At 42.0% G+C, this 18,467-nt stretch overlaps 1 protein-coding gene across 1 annotated transcript in view; it reads right to left on the bottom strand.

The window, feature by feature from the left end:
- The window catches only part of LOC134878248 (meiosis inhibitor protein 1-like), a 68,022-nt gene that overhangs the window by 2,989 nt on the left and 46,566 nt on the right, over nucleotides 1–18,467 (bottom strand). The window contains exons 25-32 of the mRNA XM_063904158.1: nucleotides 17,435–17,545; nucleotides 15,761–15,942; nucleotides 14,779–14,863; nucleotides 12,704–12,888; nucleotides 6,524–6,605; nucleotides 5,245–5,351; nucleotides 4,700–4,834; nucleotides 41–200 (exon numbers count right to left, since the gene is read on the bottom strand). Coding sequence (XP_063760228.1) covers nucleotides 41–200; nucleotides 4,700–4,834; nucleotides 5,245–5,351; nucleotides 6,524–6,605; nucleotides 12,704–12,888; nucleotides 14,779–14,863; nucleotides 15,761–15,942; nucleotides 17,435–17,545 — 1,047 coding nt within the window. The remainder of the gene's footprint in view (nucleotides 1–40; nucleotides 201–4,699; nucleotides 4,835–5,244; nucleotides 5,352–6,523; nucleotides 6,606–12,703; nucleotides 12,889–14,778; nucleotides 14,864–15,760; nucleotides 15,943–17,434; nucleotides 17,546–18,467) is intronic.

Raw genomic sequence — 18,467 nt, 5'->3', positions numbered from 1 at the left:
CAAAAAGATGTTTGGATGTTTGTGAGACTGGTGTGAATACAGAGGATGTGTCCCTTCACAGATGAAGGATACAGGACGTTGCCGGGCAGATTTGGGCTGCAGCTCTCTGGAGGAGTGTGAAGGGCGAGGGACTCGATCACACTCGTCACTCTCTGCTTCTGCTGCTCTGTGAGGGGCGGCTGCAGGACACTGATCTGCATCTGGGTGAGGAAAAAGAAGAGGGAGGTTTGTGTCGAATCAAACTGAAGAGGGGAGACAAGTGGCACGAAGAGGAAGGGAGAAATGAAGATAAAGTACACGGGATGAAATGACAATATTGGGAGTAAAGGTTAATAAAAAAAAAGACAGATAAACCACTCATAGAAAAAAGTAACACATTTCAAGGGCTTTTTTCTGACATGGCTGATACAATTTCCTAAAATCCTACAGATTTTGAAGCACACTCAGAGGGAGACACACAGCTGTTTTTTGCAGAGTGCACAATAAGTAAGCGTGACAGGAAGCCAACAAAACTATTTATTTCAGCTGCAGCAGAATTACAACCATATATACAACCGTTGAGAGCTTCCCGAGTGTTGATATCAAAGCTCATCGCTTCTTCATGATTGCCATAATCATCATTTTCCGCACCACTGGGAGAGGAAATGATCTGGATCCCTAATTTTCTTCAGAGGAATTGTGATGTTTGTATACAAGTGAATATTGTACTCAAACAGAAAGATGTTTATTATTTGTGAGGAAGTTTTGAAGGCAAGTGAAGAAAAGAGGCTCTGTGGCGAACACAACTTCATGATATGTACAATGCAGTCTCCAGAAGTGAAAAGCTAACGTGAGGCTATAAAGGAACTACAGCACGGTCACATGACTTCACGCCACCACCGCTAAGCTAAGGAGGCTAATGTTGGGCGGGATGACGTTTAGTCGTCTCATTTAGATGCTTGTTAGCAACCACTGTTTGTTAGACACATAGAAGCTTCAGACATTCACCTGACCCACTCTTAACAGCGATTGTATGATAGTAAATGCAATCTCCGGAAGTAAAAAGCTAACGTAAGGCTATAAATGAACCCCAGCATGGTAGCATGACTATACGCCACCTCCGCTAAGCTAAAGGCGGCTAATGTTCACTCACTTGTTGGCAACCGTCGTTTTGTAGAGACATAGAAGCTTCAAAATACAAATAAATTGATGGCTCTTCGTATATAAGTGAATGTTGGACTCAAAGTTAAAGCTGGAAACATCAAGAGACTCTAGAGGACGATATTTTGAAGGAAGAGGCAGGTGAAGGAGAGGGCAGAATAAGAAACTCCAACACTGTTTGGTAATTGAAAAGAGCGAGAGGGGAAGTGGAGTTAGAGGGGTGAGGGATAAAGAAGAGGAGGCAAAGGAATAAGGAGGGAGAAGCAGGAAAAGAACTGACAAGTGAAAGGTCAGGCCATGAGGGAAGGAGAGAGAGGGATGGAAGCGTGATGGATAACAGAGAAGATATTACAAATGTGTGAGCGGTACAAATGATAAAAAGGGACTCTCCCCGAAGACTGGCTCCGATCTGACGAGCTAATTCAGTATGCAGCGCGACCGCTAACACTGTCCTCTGGATCATATGGATATATTTATCATGCCTTCACACAGTAGTGGTGGAATGACACTCTTTATTTATCCCAGGGGAAATGTGGTTCATATATTCATCTAAACAAAGGAAGTTAAATTAGAACAAAAAGTCCAATAAAATATGAATACTTAAAAGAAAAACTGCTAAATTTGAGTACTAAAAATGTGTGATTAAGAATTAATACAACATAACACAAATATATATATAAACACAATAAACTATATAAAATGTGCAATAAAATATAAAGTACATAAAGGAAAAATAACTGCTGATTGTTAATTTTAGATTAAAAAACAATAAAATACAAGAAGTTAAAGTAAGAATGAATAAATACAAATATTGTTATTTTCATTAAAATGTAAATTTAAAATGTCTAATCAAAAATAAACCTTAATATAAAAGCAAACATTTTATAAAATAGAATTCAAATATATTAATATTAACACAATACGCTAAATTAGAAATAAAAATAAGTAAATATCCCAAATAAAATATCTGGGTACTTCTTAAACCACCACAGTTAACAGTAATGTCACGACTCATGGGGAGGAAGCCAGATAGCGTTATGACACCAAAACCCTGACAAACGTGCACGCAGCGCTTCCTCTTGTCCTGACATTTCACTTTCTTCCACCGGCAGATCAACAGGAGCCACGAGCAGAGTTCAGAGCGAGCGGGCGGGTGTGTGACAGATCGCAGCAGAGACGATGACAGGAAAACTCATACTGTCTGGAGACCGTTAAGAGAAGAGTGTGTGTCTGTGTGTCACATTGAACCCTGCCTCCTCTTAAACTGCCTCCATGTCTGCATAAACACACCCCGACACACACACCGACACACACACGTTCACAGTTTATGATTCCCCTGGCGCTCGCACTGCACTGGGAGCTGCAGTTTGTGCCATCATTCTGTCACCGCTCTGATTCGGAGCCACTTTGCTGAATATTAAACGTGTTTCTGCTCCTGTATGCGATGCCAAATTTGCGCTGAGCAATCTGATACCGCTTCTGTGTTTCACAACGTCTCCGGGCAGATGGGGTTTTATGCGTTCGCCGCGAAGGGCAACGACAAGGACAGAGTTCATCTTGTTTAACTTATGCTGAAACACAATATTCACAGGGATTTACAGCCAGTTCATAAACATTACAAATTACAGGAACTGCTGTGCTGCTTTAATTTAGTACAGGAACTAAAAGCAACCACAGGATTTTTGTGCAATAAATCAGGTGTTTTCAGCTTCATATCAGTATGTCAGTGTCTCTCCTGGGACATGTCTCCATGCTCTAATGTTCAGAAAGCTCTTTATGTTCCTCATACTGTCCTGTGCTGCAGCACCTCTTTTCACCCTCTGTCTGAAACCAGAGCCCAGTCTGCTCTGATTGGTTAGCTGGCCGACACTGTTGTGATTGGTCAACCACTTAGAAATGTCCCTCCCCTTATCACATACACTAAAGGAACACCCCCAAAAGCACATAGCGCCCCTTTATAAAAGAAGACTGACCTAAAGACAACCTCGTAAAGGACGACACAATAATATCGTAAATGCTTCTTAAATGAGATAATACTAACTTCATTTCTGTCTTTAGATAATGGCAGTATAGTAACAGCTGAGAGCATAACTTCCACTCATCTGTAATGTTTCCTCTTCAGGGAAACATCTGAGTATTAAACTATAATAACTTGACCTTTAAAATGTCTATTTATTCACATTTTTGCGTAAATTTTTGTCTTTATTTTTTAATGATAAACAGTTTCTTAAAAAGACTTACTTTTATTATCTTTATATTTCGTACCTGGCAATGAACTTCATTCTGAAATGTTCTCTTATCTATTTTCTTATATTCTACTATACTTTTTTACTGAGTGCAATGAATACTAAACATGCTGCTGCGACAAAACAATTTCCACTTTTGGGATGAACTAAGTACGTCTAAACCGATGTTATTTAATCTAATTATAAGTTTCTCACGCAGGTTGTTCTCCGCCTGTTCCTGATGTACGTAGAGCCCAGCATTATCCTCTCTCACTGACGTGTCATTTGTTAAAGTGTCCCGACACAATTAAAACGAGAGCCAGCGTCGATCAGCGAGGTAAATTAGGAATTTATATTCAGTCTCCAGTTTCCGTGACAACACAGATGAGGAGTCATTAGTGCCGACGTGACCAATGAGTCTGGATACCGCCGGGGTGACTGAGTTAATGCTAATGACAAGCACGACTAGAGAGCACTGCTTTGTGTGTTTTAGGGAGATCATTAAGGACAAGAGTGTGAGTGGAGGGGGGAGAGGCTGATGGGGGGAGATTAAAGGCAAAATATGTATGTGTGAAGCGGCATCAGATACAGACGACAGGTAGGAAGCACACCTCGTAAACACCACTTCTCAAACCTGAAACCACAGTTTTTCCTGACAGAGTGGTGCAGGAATGAGTCCTAAAACCAGGAAATGAGTCAGCATTTTACCACTTCTGGTTTCGTCATCTCAAAATCAGTGCTTTTCCGAATGTGTTTGAGGTTAGAAGCTTGAAATAAGGTCTGTGGATTTTCACTTTTGTTTTACGACGTGAAATAAGTCAGTAAATTCCCCAGAGGTGAAAGCCTGAAGCTTCTATGCGTGTTAAAAAGCCGGTTGCTAACGAGTGTCTAAATGAGACGACTAAACGCCATCACGTTGAACATTAGCCCCCTTTAGCTTAGCAGTGGAAACGTGGAGTCACGTGACCGAGATGTACATCAGTGTTTATGAAATCAGAATTAAAGTGGAAGATGTAAACGGGAGTCACTTCTCCTTTACATTTACGTCAATGTCTTACAATTGCATAAATAAAGTAGTATTCAAAACAGGCCTGGTCCCCGTCTACTGGATTTCCCTTTCATGTGCTGTGAAGAACAGCACGAAGAGAAACACACACAGACAAACACAGCTCGACCTCGACTAACACTAAACTTCGTCTGACTTTGTTTCCTTTCTAATGAATTTATTCAAGGAATAAAGATAGCAGCGTGTTAGAAGTCTATCCTGTGAAAATCCACAAATTTGTCCATTATTTGATCTGTGTGTGTGTGTGTGTGTTTGTGTGTGTGTGTACCTGTGAGAGCAGCAGCCTGAGGGCCTGTGCTGCCTCCTCGCTGAGCTCCTTCACCCCCCTCCGCTCCACCTCCTCCATCACCTGCACCAGGTCAGACTCCCACAGCACCACCGTACTAGTGCCGTGCTGCAGTAGCTACACACACACACACACACACACACACACACACAGACACACACACACACACACACACACACACACACACACACACACACACACACACACACACACACACACACACACACACACACACACACCCCCTTTAGAGCCTCAGTTGCCAACACCAAATATGGTAATGCTCCTTTAATTCCCATCTGTATCGACCTGCATATTCACTTTCATTACTCGTGCCATCCAAATACTTTAATGTTTTTATTACCTTCATTAAAGTTTTACGATTTTGATATCAAATATTTATTACATCTCGGAACCGTGCCCAATAAATTATACTTGATTTGAGTTTTTGTGTGTGTGTGTGTGTGTGTGTGTGTGTGTGTGTGTGTGTGTGTGTGTGTGTGTGTGTGTGTGTGTGTGAAAGCTCTTACGAGGGTGATGAGTTTGAGGAGGACGGGGTGCAGACGGCACCTCTCTCCTGAGCCGAGCAGGCAGTAGACGAGGAAGCGACTCCACGGCTGACACACCACGAACTTCGCTAACACACATATTCATCCGCGCAGAAAATAAACCCGGGGGGAGAAGAAGAGGAAACAGTCAGGAGGTTGAGTTCGGATCAATTCAGTTTAATCACGCTCTATTTTCCCTGGTGCAATCACTAAGGGAAAAGGCTGGGGTGTCACACAGCAGGATAAAACCACCTGCAGACTTAATTAATAAAATCATCTGTGTTTGTTTTTCAGCAGAGGGAAAAACTAACCGTATATATTGTTATTATACCTAATACTCTGGCTATTCTTTTATGTTTATTTAAGGAGTTTAATAGGATTATCCCGTCTCTTTGATACCTGCTCACAAGTCTTAATCGAAATGAGAGAGAGCTAATTAAACCAGACGGAGAAAAAGGATAACCAGGATTTTTTTTATCGAACCAATAAGTGAAAAAAACCACGAAGATAGAAACGTTTAACGGCAACACCACATGCAAACGCGTGAATGATCCAAACCATAACTACATAATTAGATGTAAAGGAGTTTCAACCCTAGCGAAAAACCGTAGCCTTTCTTTTGACATCTGTTAACTCCACACTGCACATTTATATTTGATTTAATATGCCATTATTGCAAACTAGTGTAAATAATATGCCACTTTTTTTTTGTGTATCTGTAATTTAGCCCGTTTCTTCTTCACAGTCAACTTCTATATGTTCCCTCTTTTAGTTCTGTTTTATCTTCTATTTTGAGACCTTTATATCTTATACTTGTTTATTTTCTGCTCTTTTTTTCATTTGAATTATGTGCAATGCTTTGTTTTACATGCTGCTGCCACGAAAACATTTCCCAATTAGGGACCACTAAAGTATATCTTACCTCAGAGGTCGGATACATTTCAAGAAACAAGTGAAGCTGTGTTTACTAAGCCTCTGGAATAACAACATTTGGACGTTGTCTTGGGAACTTTTTCCGAAAATTAACTGTGTTTTTTGCCATAAAATCGATCTGTTCTGTTCATAGCAAGAAGTATCTTTAAACTGAACGTTCCTCAGGGATATTTTAGCATCAATATCTCCTTTAGGACTTTGTGGAATATGTACAGAAGGAAAAGGAAGTTTGCAATATTTGACGTGTCCTCTTTGATCTGTTACCCTCAGCAGTTAACCTACACTCCCTATTTGCCTGAGCTGTCTCCCTCTCTCGCTCTCTTGGTACCTGTGGAGGGGCTCTTCCTCTGCAGGAAACCCAGCAGGGAGCTCAGACAGTTCACTGAAGCTCTCAGCAACAGCTCGTGCTTCTGAGGAGACACAGTGGGGTGAAAAACATGAGAGAGAAGTCAAGTATACACAAAGGAAGGAGGACATATCGCATCTCTGTAGATCTCGCATAGTTATTTATTTTTGCCAGATTCCACTCTGTTTCCACTTTGCACACTTGTACAATATTTACAGTGTATGTAGTAGTGATGCGCGGGTTAAGGATTTTTAACCCCCGCACCAACCCAACCCATCGTGACAGCCAATCCGCACCGCCCGACCCGCAAAATTACGCTCTGATTTTTTAACCCAACCCGACCCAACCCGCGAAAATGGGAGAAAAAAAAAAAAAAAGATACCAGTGAGTTTACGTCGTGATTTGCCAAACGGTAGGCCTATTAACGAGGGGTTTTGCTCACAATTATGAGGAGATGCACGGCAGGCTATTATTTTCGCTAAACAAATGATTGACAGGAGGCATAGCTCGCAGCTTGCTGCTGCCTTCTGACGTGCTGCCTGTGTGCGGTGCATGAGACGGAGCGGGAAGAGAGGGAGAAAACCCCATTTTATCCTTACACAAAAGACAAGCATATGAACGGATACATATAACTATAATAGCTGGAATAATTGCGATTTTTACCCGACCCGCCCGCTACCCGCATTTTCCACGGAAAAAACAACCCGGCCCGCCCGACCCACGGGCTAGCCCGCGGGACCCACGGGTTTTGGGCCAGCCCGCGCATCACTAATATGTAGTATCTGTAACGACCGTCTGGTTTTGTTATACTGTAAATAAATATGCTTTTTGTAACACTCAACTTGTCTGGTCTCCCATCCTCAGCCGATGAGTCGGGGTGTAACAGTATCCTATGTTTATATTTTTTAAAGTAGTATATTTGTCTATTAGAAGAAGAAGAAGAAGAAGAAGAAGATTCAACTTTATTGTCATTGCACAGAGTACAAGTACTAGGACAACGAAATGCGGTCTCTGCATTTGACCCATCCTAGTGTTAGGAGCAGTGGGCTGCCATTATGTACGGCGCCCGGGGAGCAGTGTAGGCAACCAGTGTCTTGCTCAGGGACACCACGGTGGCACTTGGTCTTTCGGGGACTTGAACTGGTGACCTTCCAGTTCCCAGGCCAAGCCCCTATGGACTTCGCCACCACCGCCATCACACTATTACACTGTATTCTAAATAATTCTGTATATTTTATATAGATTTATGTCTTTTGAGTCAGTGGAGGAAAAATAATTCAGATTCTTTATTTAAGTTCAGTGCTAAAACAACACTATACAAATACTCCATTTCAAGTAAAAGTACTCGATGAGAACGATCAGGAAAATGTGCTTAAAATATGAGAAGTAAAAGTACAGAAATATATTAAAATATTTCAAATAAAAAGCAGCAATCTTCACATTTAAGAAGCTGGAGTTTTTTTTAAATGTTTTTAAGTAGTAAGTAAAGCACTTGAGTAAATGTACATTCCCAACACTGACTTCTACTTTTGATTTGTAGATATTTGCTGTTTATGTTTCATTTTTTATTTCATGTTATGTGAAATGCCTTGTTAACATAATGGTGTAACTAAATCCTTTCATAACTGGAGATGTATTGCAACAGATGCCTCAAATGGACAGTGATGCAACAGGAAACAAGAAGAACTGCAGAAAGAGAGACTAAGTGAGTTTTAATAATGCATGTCTCTCCTGCAGTATTGGGGCAGTATTATGTAGTGTCCAAAAATACTGAAGTAGGCCAGGCGGATATATAGACGACAGCGGAGGAACGCCCTAATCCTGAGGCTGAGGGGAGCAGGAGGAAGAGAGTCAGGAGGATGAGGAAGAGAGCAAGGGGAGGTGAAATAGATAGGGGTAAGAGACACATGAAGAAGAGGGCCATTGAAGATCAAAGCAGAGGTTGAATTAAGAACAGAAACTGAGGGGGAAGCAGTGGAGAAGAAGAAGAGGAGCGCCACTGTTTCCTACTACTACTAAAGCAAAGCATCATGGGAAAACAGAGGGAAATAGTTCCTGATATCAGCCGCCCAACAGCAGAGTGCAGAGCAGTGGAGCGTGGTGCCTCTTTTAGCGCTACAGCCTTTTACACAGTAGAAGAAGAAACGCCACTGATGTGGAACCGGAGGCTGCAGCAGGGGATAAGAGGAAGCACAATAATACGCACAACTATCCCATAGTTTACATATTTTATCCACATTACTTTGAGATGGTCTAATAAAGAAATATTGATATATTTTTTGAAAATATTGTGTTTTTTTTTGTTGCATATGCGTTTCTTTTAATGCCTTTATTGTTACATTTATTATACATACATATGAATTATTATGAATAACTTTAGGGCTGGTATCTGTAATATTTGAAATGATTAAATGATTATCATTATTTATACATTGTCAAATAAACAATATATAAATATCTCGTTTGCAGAAATATGTCTTTGTTTAAATGGGGCGAAGCCTGCGAGCTAGTGTAGGCAGTCGACGCGAGCACCAATGATACATTCGCACATAACGCCCCTCGTCACTCTTGCAACCAACCAAACAGTCTCCTAAATCTGGCGCTCTATTTAAACTGTTGTTTAATACGCCGACCTCTGCTGCTGGTGCTACTGCTGCTGTTTCCACGCTGCTAATGCGTTCACCTCGCTGCTGCTGCTGCTGCGTTCACGTTGGCGATGCTCTCCTGCCCCAACACCACCCCAACTTCCACCTGTAGGCTCGGGGGATAGTTATCTAATCATCCCTCCATGTTCTATGTTAATGTGTGGAGTGATGAGGCCCGAGCCTAGACGTCGAACTCAAACTATATACTGTTTCTAATAAACACATCCATGAAACACGTTGTCTGACTTCTTTATAGACCGATATATTTTGTTATCCTTGTACATTGAATTATATCATATGTAATGGCACTTTTCCTATATACTTGGTGTGACAAATATATTGAACAATTACTCTTATTAAATCTGAACTCGATGGGACAGCTGGGATTGCTGGGGAGGGTTGATTGGGTGGGATTGGGAGGGATGGGCAAGGGAAATTGGAATTCATAAACGTTGTTTTTTATTTCACTGCACGTTTTATTTGTTCATGCTTTCTTTTGGGTATGCATCTTTGGGTACGTGGGATTATATTATAAAATATATATGTATTATCTCATTACTATAAGCAGATGGTGCAGTATTGCCCGGTGTTCTGGAGGAGATTGATTTCACATCACGGCTGCGTCTCGAATGCAAATGAGCATCAACGCGAGCGTGGAGTTATTACACTTCATTAGCCCGAGGTGATGTTTTGAACCTGTTCAAACACACCGCAGGCTTCAACACAGCTCACACACCTTTCGTCGAGTTCAAACAGCATTTTGATGACCTCTCCACCGCGCGCTGATAGCTTTTACATCTTTGTGTCTCTGTGGGATTTACAGGGGGATTTTTAATGACGTGATGCTGTGGAAAAACAATCAATAAGCTTTAACTAATGTCTATCGAGAGGAAAGGAAAAGTGCTCGTTAGGCCAGTAAGGAGCAAATTAATGGGTTTTATAGCAATTTGTAGATATCATTAGACTCCAGTTGGACTTAAGTCTAATTCAAAGCAACAAGTATTAGAGTGTAAGTCGTCTGTGGGTACGGTTACAGCTCATTTGTCCGTTGGTTACCATGTCTGGACATGGTTAATGCATCCTATATACAGGATATGATCAGCACCTAAATACATTGAATCAAAAGGAAAAAGTGCATTAGAGTTAGGGTCTAATATCACGAGTAATCATTGATTTTAGGGACAAAAAAAGCCTAAGTACCCTACACTTTAAATAAACAGAGCACTGCTTTGATTTCAAGCAGTGCTATAATTCTTGCTAAATCGTCATAAATCAAAAAAGGTCTTAAAATGTGTTTTATTTTTGCCTAAATTCAGGTCATTTTAGTTCTTCCCATCTGCTCTTTGTTGTATACTCAAGAGGGGCACGCATCTAGAAGCCCAAATATAGTGTGCAGGAATGAGTCCTTAACCCGGGAATGAGTAAGCATTTCAGCCGGTAAATGTCTGAAGCTTTTACACAGAAAAGTTCCATTGATTTTTAATTGAGGGAGCCCTTGCTATGCTAACTCTCAGTTAAGCTACACTGCACCACTTTCTAGTGTTCGCCTTTAATATTTGATTAATTGTTCAGCCTTCATTAGAGTAATGAGCTCTGTGCCTCTTGTCTCTGATGTCTGCAGGTCAGCAGCTCATTAGCATGACTCTGCATTTCCTTTATGTTTCAGTTTACAAAGCCCCAAAACTGCTTTACTATAACGGGCTTATATTAATGCTGGAAAGACTCAATCTAAATGAAGCAAATCCTTCCTTTAACGCTAGAAACAGATACGTTTCCAACCACCACTAGTTGAAAATCCAGCAGATACCTTTCATTTTAACACAGAATTGACCGTCTGTGATTTTCCGTTTTCCACAAACAACAGATGGGAGGAATAAATGTTGTAAAAGCAGTGGCGTACACTCAAACTCCTCTCTCGATGTGAAATCCATACTGCGCTTAAGACGATGCAACAGCAAAAACAACCAAGCCATCTGTCATGAAATGTATTTAACTGTGAGCTGCAAGGGTAAATATTTTGTTCATATATCTAGTGTGGGGGATGTATTAGAAACAGCGCCTGTCCTCCTGCTCTGTGAGCGTGTCGCTCTGCCTGAGTGATCCCCTGCAAACAATCACCAGCGCAATCAAGCCATGTCTGGATCCAATTTTGCTTCAGTCTCCCTCAAGTGTTCACCAGATGGTCGTGTTTTTACCGTCCTACAGGCCGCTTCTTCAAGACTTGATTTAGTCGCCTAATATTGACACCTGCATTAGTTTTTCCACTGTATGTTACTTTGTACTTTTACTCCACTACATTTATTGTGTACCTTTAGTTGCTAGGCAGATTTGGATTAATGATGGTAAATATAATCAGTCCTTAAATCAGACTGTAGTTCACCTGCAGTAAATCCAGCAGCTACCCTGCAGTATACAAAGCCATTCAAACTAGCTGCACCTTTACCAGCTCTGAGAACACCTTAATGATCAATCATTATAAAACATATCAGAGATATTATTCTGAAATGGACCAATCAAACAATGACTACTTTTACTGTCGCTACTTTAAGTACATTTAGAGGAGAGTACTTTCTACTTTCACTGGAGGAACATTTAGAATACTTTTACTGTGACAGAGTATTCCTACACTCTGGTACTTCTACTTTACTCAAGTACAAGACCTGAGTACTTCTACTTTACTCAAGTACAAGACCTGAGTACTTCTACTTTACTCAAGTACAAGATCTGAGTACTTCTACTTTACTCAAGTACAAGACCTGAGTACTTCTACTTTAACTCAAGTACAAGACTTGAGTACTTCCCCACCTCTGGATATACGCAGTTTGGTGAACGCCTTTCAGAACTGAAGTGGCAGAAGTACTCAGATATTGCACTTGCAATCCTCTGGTCCATCCATCTTAGTAGTACAAGTATACAGCATATACAATGTATATGTTGGCAATGAAAATATTATATCCCATGCTCCTCCAACAACTCAACATACATGGTGCAAATAAGATAAATAAAATAGTGCAAAAAGAGAGAAGCAAACAAACAGGAATGACTAAAAGTAAAGGGACTCATTAAGCACATTATTCCACATTTTAAAACATTGGATTATAATCAGTGATGCATGAATCTGTAAAGTTGCAATGATTTGGCAGCTTAACCTATAATAATGCATCCTTATAAGTGGTATATTTACTCACATAGTATGGATTACTGTATTATCAATCTTAACCTGCAAAGTAGCTAGTAACTAAAGCTTTATAGTGGTTTATATATACATATAGTGGAGTAAGAATTACAATATTGCTGTCAAAATGTCGTATGAAGTAGCATAAAGTGAAAAGTGCACGTACCTCAAAGCTGTACTTCATTAGAGCATTTCCATTAACTCAACCACACAACCAATGATAATAATCTACAATGATCTACGTTGACCTAAATCTCGTTCTGTTTCCTTTCATCCACCCCGATGTTTGACTCAAACCCCGAGCCATGGATAAACCCCCGCCCCCCTCCAATGTATAAATACCTGCAGGAGAAGTCCACTGAGAGCCGTTGAGAGGCACTGGGCTCCTCTGTTGCCGAGAGGGTACAAAGCCCCGTCCTCCACCCCCAGGGGCCGGGTCCCCACGAGGCCAGGACCGGTGCTCAGAGATACCATTGCTGATGTCAGGTCAGCATCGAGGAGAACCTGCAGCAACCTCAGGATGCTGACTGCAGAGAGAGGGAGGGGGAGGGATCAGGAGGAGATTCTTAGGAGAGCAAACAGAGAGTGTGGAGATGAAGCTGGTTTTGGTAATGTTCTGATCATTCGGAAAGATGAAATGAATCTGAGAGATCAAGTTGTATTCATTAGGATTCATTTAAAGAGGCTCTGTTATGTTTTCTATGGTTTTCCCTTTCCTGGAGTGTGCTATATAGGTTTTAGTGCATGTAAATGGTCTGTAATTGTATATTTCCCCTTCATAGATATTTTGATATTTGAGTTCTTCTTTTATGTCAGTCCAAAATCATCCTTTTTTTGTTTCCAATCTTCTTACAAATCTCAGAAATGTTGGATTGATTGAGCTCCACAGAAGAGGAGAGAGCGAACACAAGTGAAGGGCAAGGCCACCAGAGAAACCGAGGGCACAATGTTTGAAATAGAAGATGCTTAAAGGCAAGTAGCCGGGGGAACAGAAGCACAAAGTAGACGCTGAAAGGAATTGAGGGCAGTTTATGTGCTAGTATGTGACAGGAAGATTCTAAGTGAGGGACGGGGTTAAATGAGGGTCAGAAACCAAAAGAGTGATGGGGATAAAGAGAGAGAGACATCGCTAAAACCCAAAGGGATCCCAACTGCCAGCCATCTGACTTGCACTCTATGCCACGTACTCCGAGATTGCAGCTCTCAGAGGAAGGGACGACTCAATTAGTGGCAGTAGAAGAGAGGGAGGAGAGACGGGGTGAGTGAGGGAGTGAGTATTGGGTAAGAGAGGGGGGGCGAGCAGATACATCACGGCAGCCTGACAGGCCACTTATCCAGCTGACAGACACAGACACAGGGAGCAGCCGGATGATCTGTCTCTGAGTGCTGCAGCGGGATGTGGGTCACTTTATGTAATGAGAGAGAGAGAGGAATTCATCCTGGGGTTTGGTTAGCTCCGCTGCGGAGGGAACGGTGTCGAGGGTCCTTAACCCCTGCAGAGCCCAGACCCTGTTCCTGTTAGTGTTTACTTCCTGTCTGTCTTCTTCTGGGTATCTATGTGACGTCCAGCACTCGGTCTTTTAACCTCTCTTCCTTTCTCTCTCTTGATCCTCCTTAACAACGGTCAATAAATCCTTGGCAGCGGTCTGTACTACTGAATTAACGTGTCACATGTTCTAAATTGACCAATCAGAATCCAGTATTCAACTAAACCATGTAATAATGACGATTAATCTGGAAACCATGACGTGTTAGAAGCTAATTAATCACATTAGCAAGTTCCTTCTGCAGTTCCAGTGCTTAGTAGTTCCAGTTGTGACTGAATAGTGCGAGTGTCTTGAGTTCCCAGTCGGAATTTTCAACTGGAACACCCGCCGAGGTCGGAGTTTCTACTTGGAAACTCTGAAATATACCTCGCTATACACTTGATCACCACCAACATCGAGTCTCAGCATGTGAACATTAAGAGAACACTTTGATAATATAACATGTTTAGCTCTTCTGTATTGTTGGTGTCTGATTAAATCAACTGCACTGCTCTTCTATCTGAGGATATGTTGGTAGGGTGTTTGCATTCAGAAAATACCAAATAAGGCGTAGCTATCCACCGGTTTTGCTACCGGCAGCTGACCTGAGGCAAATGCTAAGGCTCTAAAGAATGCAAACTCCTGCCCGTTTGAGCGTCCATCTTTTTCCAACTTGTGCTACCGATAAAGAAAGCGGAAAAAATCTGCAGAAGCTCCATGTATGACTGGAGACCACTGGACATCAGTCAGAACCATCACTACCACGCTGTATTGGAGAAAATAAAGAGCTCTTGAAGCTGAGAACACATTCAGAGGAAAGCACAAAACTGTTCAGGTTACACACACACTCTCTCAGGTGTCACACAAACAATCATCAAATGAGTTTGTTACCCAGCGAGAGATTGTCCGTGTTTCGCTTCTGAAAGAGGAGTCGCTGCACAGCTGCGTCCAGGCTCCAACTGATCCTCTTTTGCACCTTAAATAATTGAGGAAAATAAGAGGAGATCTGGGGAGAATCAGAAGAAGAACAAGAATCTGAGTCAGTGTTTCTGTGAGCCTGTATTTACTGGACTCTGAGAGAGGGATCGCTCTGCAGAACAGAGATTGAACAGTCTAACGTTGGCAGCAGCATGCCTTAATTCAAATGATTCGAGCCAGACCGGCCTTCTGGATTGTTTTACAAACAGTTGTTATTTTGTTTTATTTAATGTGATCAGATGGAGTGGAAAGCTGAGGGAAAATCTTTGTGTTAGAGTGACAAAACATTTCCAAACTCGGGATAAATAACGTATATTTCTACCTACCTATCCACCTACCCACCTACCTACCTATCCACCTACCCCCACCTACCTACCCACCTATCTACCTTCTCCCAGTTGTACTAAAAGCACCCAGGTAGCGAGCCGGATGCTGAAAAAATGTTTTCCTAGTGGCCAAATGGTGATACTACAACTCCAGCATCATCCATGTGACTTACATTAGGAGAAAGACCTCTGTAAATCATTGGATACATTTTTTTAGGCAAACTAACGACCCAGTATGAAAACAAAGTCTGGCAATTTTGGCTTCATGCGCCCACTGAGCAGCTTTCATAGAAATGAACGTGGCCCCGCCTTCAACCCTGTAACCAGTTCTCGTTAAACATCTGTGAGTTGTAGGGGGCATTGAAATCTCCCGGGACATGTTGACCGGCATCAAGATTAGCCTGGATTAGATTCCACTCATTGTAACGTGAACAGGTACTGAGAGAACAGAGAGCAGTTAGCATCTAACCAGAAGTCCAGAAGATGTATGATTTATTCCCCGGTATGTCTGGTGTTTGACTTGATAAATTCAGTGCAGAGGTTGTGATAAGAGCAGAGCTGTGGCGTACCTGACCCGAGTGAACGCGCTGCAAGGTAATGAGGGAGGACAGGAGGAGGTGGCTGCAGCACAGCAAGCCTGAGGGAGGAGCGGCTGATGGAGCAGAGGATGAAGAGGAGGATGAAGAGTAGGAGGAGAGGATTGTCTGCAGCTGGTCCATCAGGCCACTGTTGGAGAGCAGCACGGAGACAGCTGGGGAGGAGAAGACAGCGTGTCATTACACTTTGATGGGATCTGCCACTTGTCAGCGTGTGTGTGTGAGATCAGCAGTTGGTCTGCAACACTGCAGGCACCCACACACAACTACACACACACACGAACACACACACCCTTTCATTTTTCTTTTTCGCTGTGGCTGTGAAGACTTTGAAACATTACAAATTGATAAACTTGTTAAACTTAAAACAGATTCAGGCTGAACCACACACACATTAAAGCGCTCACACACACACGCACACGCGCACACACACACACACACACACACACACACACACACACACCCCGAGCATGTTGCAGATAGCTTTTGATTTGACTTTTAAGAAAGGAATGTTGCCTGCAGCCAAAACGAACAGAATAAAAAGCAGATATCATTAGCATAACAGCGGGGTTATACGCAGCACACCGGCAGCCAGCCCGGGCAACTCTAAGTAACAGAATTATTTAATTACGTATAATCTAACCTGGTAATATCCTTCTCTTTGCCTTTAGATAGAGGATTGTGTTGCTCTTCTATTCACCGTCAGTTTAATGGACTCTCGCCTGAAGCTGGAGGGATTTTCCTCCTCAAACTCACCACTGGTGACGATGGAGCAGATGGTTAATGCAGGAATACTGCAGAAGCATTAAGGTAATATTTTTGGGCATAATGGGCTTTGCTTCCCCATGGCATCCCGGCTATCCGGCTACTCTTCTCGCCTCATTAGCAGTTTCCTCTTCCTATTTATTGCATCAATAAATATAAAGACCTCAGGGGCCGGATTTGTGAACTATTACAATTGTCATTAACTTTTTCGGACACTTATTTTGGTGACGATCCGACCGTCTGAGGCAGCAGCGTTCACGGCATCGGCCACATGCAGCCAGTCTTTGTTATCTTCAAACGGCGTCCACCAAACGATATTATTTACTTGTCTGCACCTCCCCAGAAAGTACAAAAACCTTCCACGTTGTGAAATGTTTTTTTTTTTAGCAGTTCTGTCGGCATATTCTACGAGAGTCTTCACGGAGTCTAAACTAATATGGTTATGGGGCGTTTCACTGATTCTTTATAGGAGAAACATGGGCGTTACGTGAAGCCCGCAAAAGCTGCTTCGAGTTGATGGTGATTATTTGTATTTGATATTATTCGTTTACTTTGTAGAATACCGTTTGCAGTACTAAATGTTGCGCTTACTGTAATTTGGATATTGCACTAGTCCATATTGCTATTCCGAATTATTTCACCTCTAGTGTAAGCCAACGTGCAGGACTGAGCTACTTTCCCCTTATGTAAAGATATACAGTAGGTGTCAGCTGGTCTAGGTCATCCTCTCCCTCTTGTCAGGAGAAGGCAGGAGAAAAGACACCGAGGCGATAGAAACAGGCAGAGGGTGAGGAGGCAGAGTGTGTGAAAGATGCAACTTTGGGAGAGAGGGGGAGAGGAGAACACACAGGAGGAGATGTAGAGACAGGAAGTGTGTCTAACCTCTGTCGGTGCAGTGTGCCGGGGACAGGCTCAAGCAGCAGTACAGGAAGCTGAGGGCGGGAAGCAGGCTCTCTGTGTCGCTGGGCTTCAACCTCCCTGTGATATTACTCACTGACACACACACAGGAAAAAACACACATTCAAGTGTTAGAGCTCACTTCATATTTTATCTCTCTATCGTGTGTCAAAAGTGACGCTGCGAGCTTCACTAATTTACCGCCAGACACGTCCAAGACTCCCACCTGTCGGAAACGACTTAATTAATCTGTGGTGAAAATGTCAAGGGTGGGGAGCTGGAAAATGACACAGAATCCACAGATGCAGGAAAGAAGAGGAGTCACAGAGGCGATGAGGGGGTGTCGACATCGAAAATGTGACTCTGATCATATTATGCTAAAAGGTTTAATTATCCAGACATGGAGAGTACATTTCTGAGCAGCGCATGCAGATCAGCGGAGAGCAATCCCCCGCTGGTAAGAATATTTAATCAAAAACAAGTGAGGCAGTCAATTAGGGGGGAGATTAGGCGAAGGCTGAGGGTGGTGAAGAGAGATGTGTAAATTGCTTTTACTGGGTGAGTCTATAACGCTTTAAACTGTGCACTGATATCTCACTACTACTGATATCTCGATACACCACTGTATTCATTGTGATATACTGTAGTACAAAGTGCACATTCTCACTTTAACTTCTTATGGTTTTTATACATATTTTTATTTTATCTTATCTTTTAAGGACCATTTTTTAAAGCTAATTTATTTTAATACTTCTCAAAATAATATCCAGTTTTTTTGGTCTGCCGGGGTCAGTGAGGTCGCCAGAGAGCCGATCCCAAAACACTCAACAAGTCTTCCTTTAGAACAACTCCACATGCACATTTGCTCTCATAAACAACGCAGCGACACAAGTTATTTATACAGATAATTAATAAACGGAGAGCCGTGCAAAAACCAGCAGGCAAAAAAGTCTTTCAATTCCTTTGTTTTTATAAATAAAGCAAATGTTTTTTATTGCATTCTGAATTCAATTCTGT

The sequence above is a fragment of the Eleginops maclovinus genome, chromosome 16 (assembly GCF_036324505.1).
Source record: "Eleginops maclovinus isolate JMC-PN-2008 ecotype Puerto Natales chromosome 16, JC_Emac_rtc_rv5, whole genome shotgun sequence".
Classification (NCBI taxonomy): Eukaryota; Metazoa; Chordata; class Actinopteri; order Perciformes; family Eleginopidae; genus Eleginops; species Eleginops maclovinus.
The sequence above is the reverse complement of the archived record's forward strand: the minus strand, read 5'-3'. Positions and strand labels throughout refer to the sequence as shown.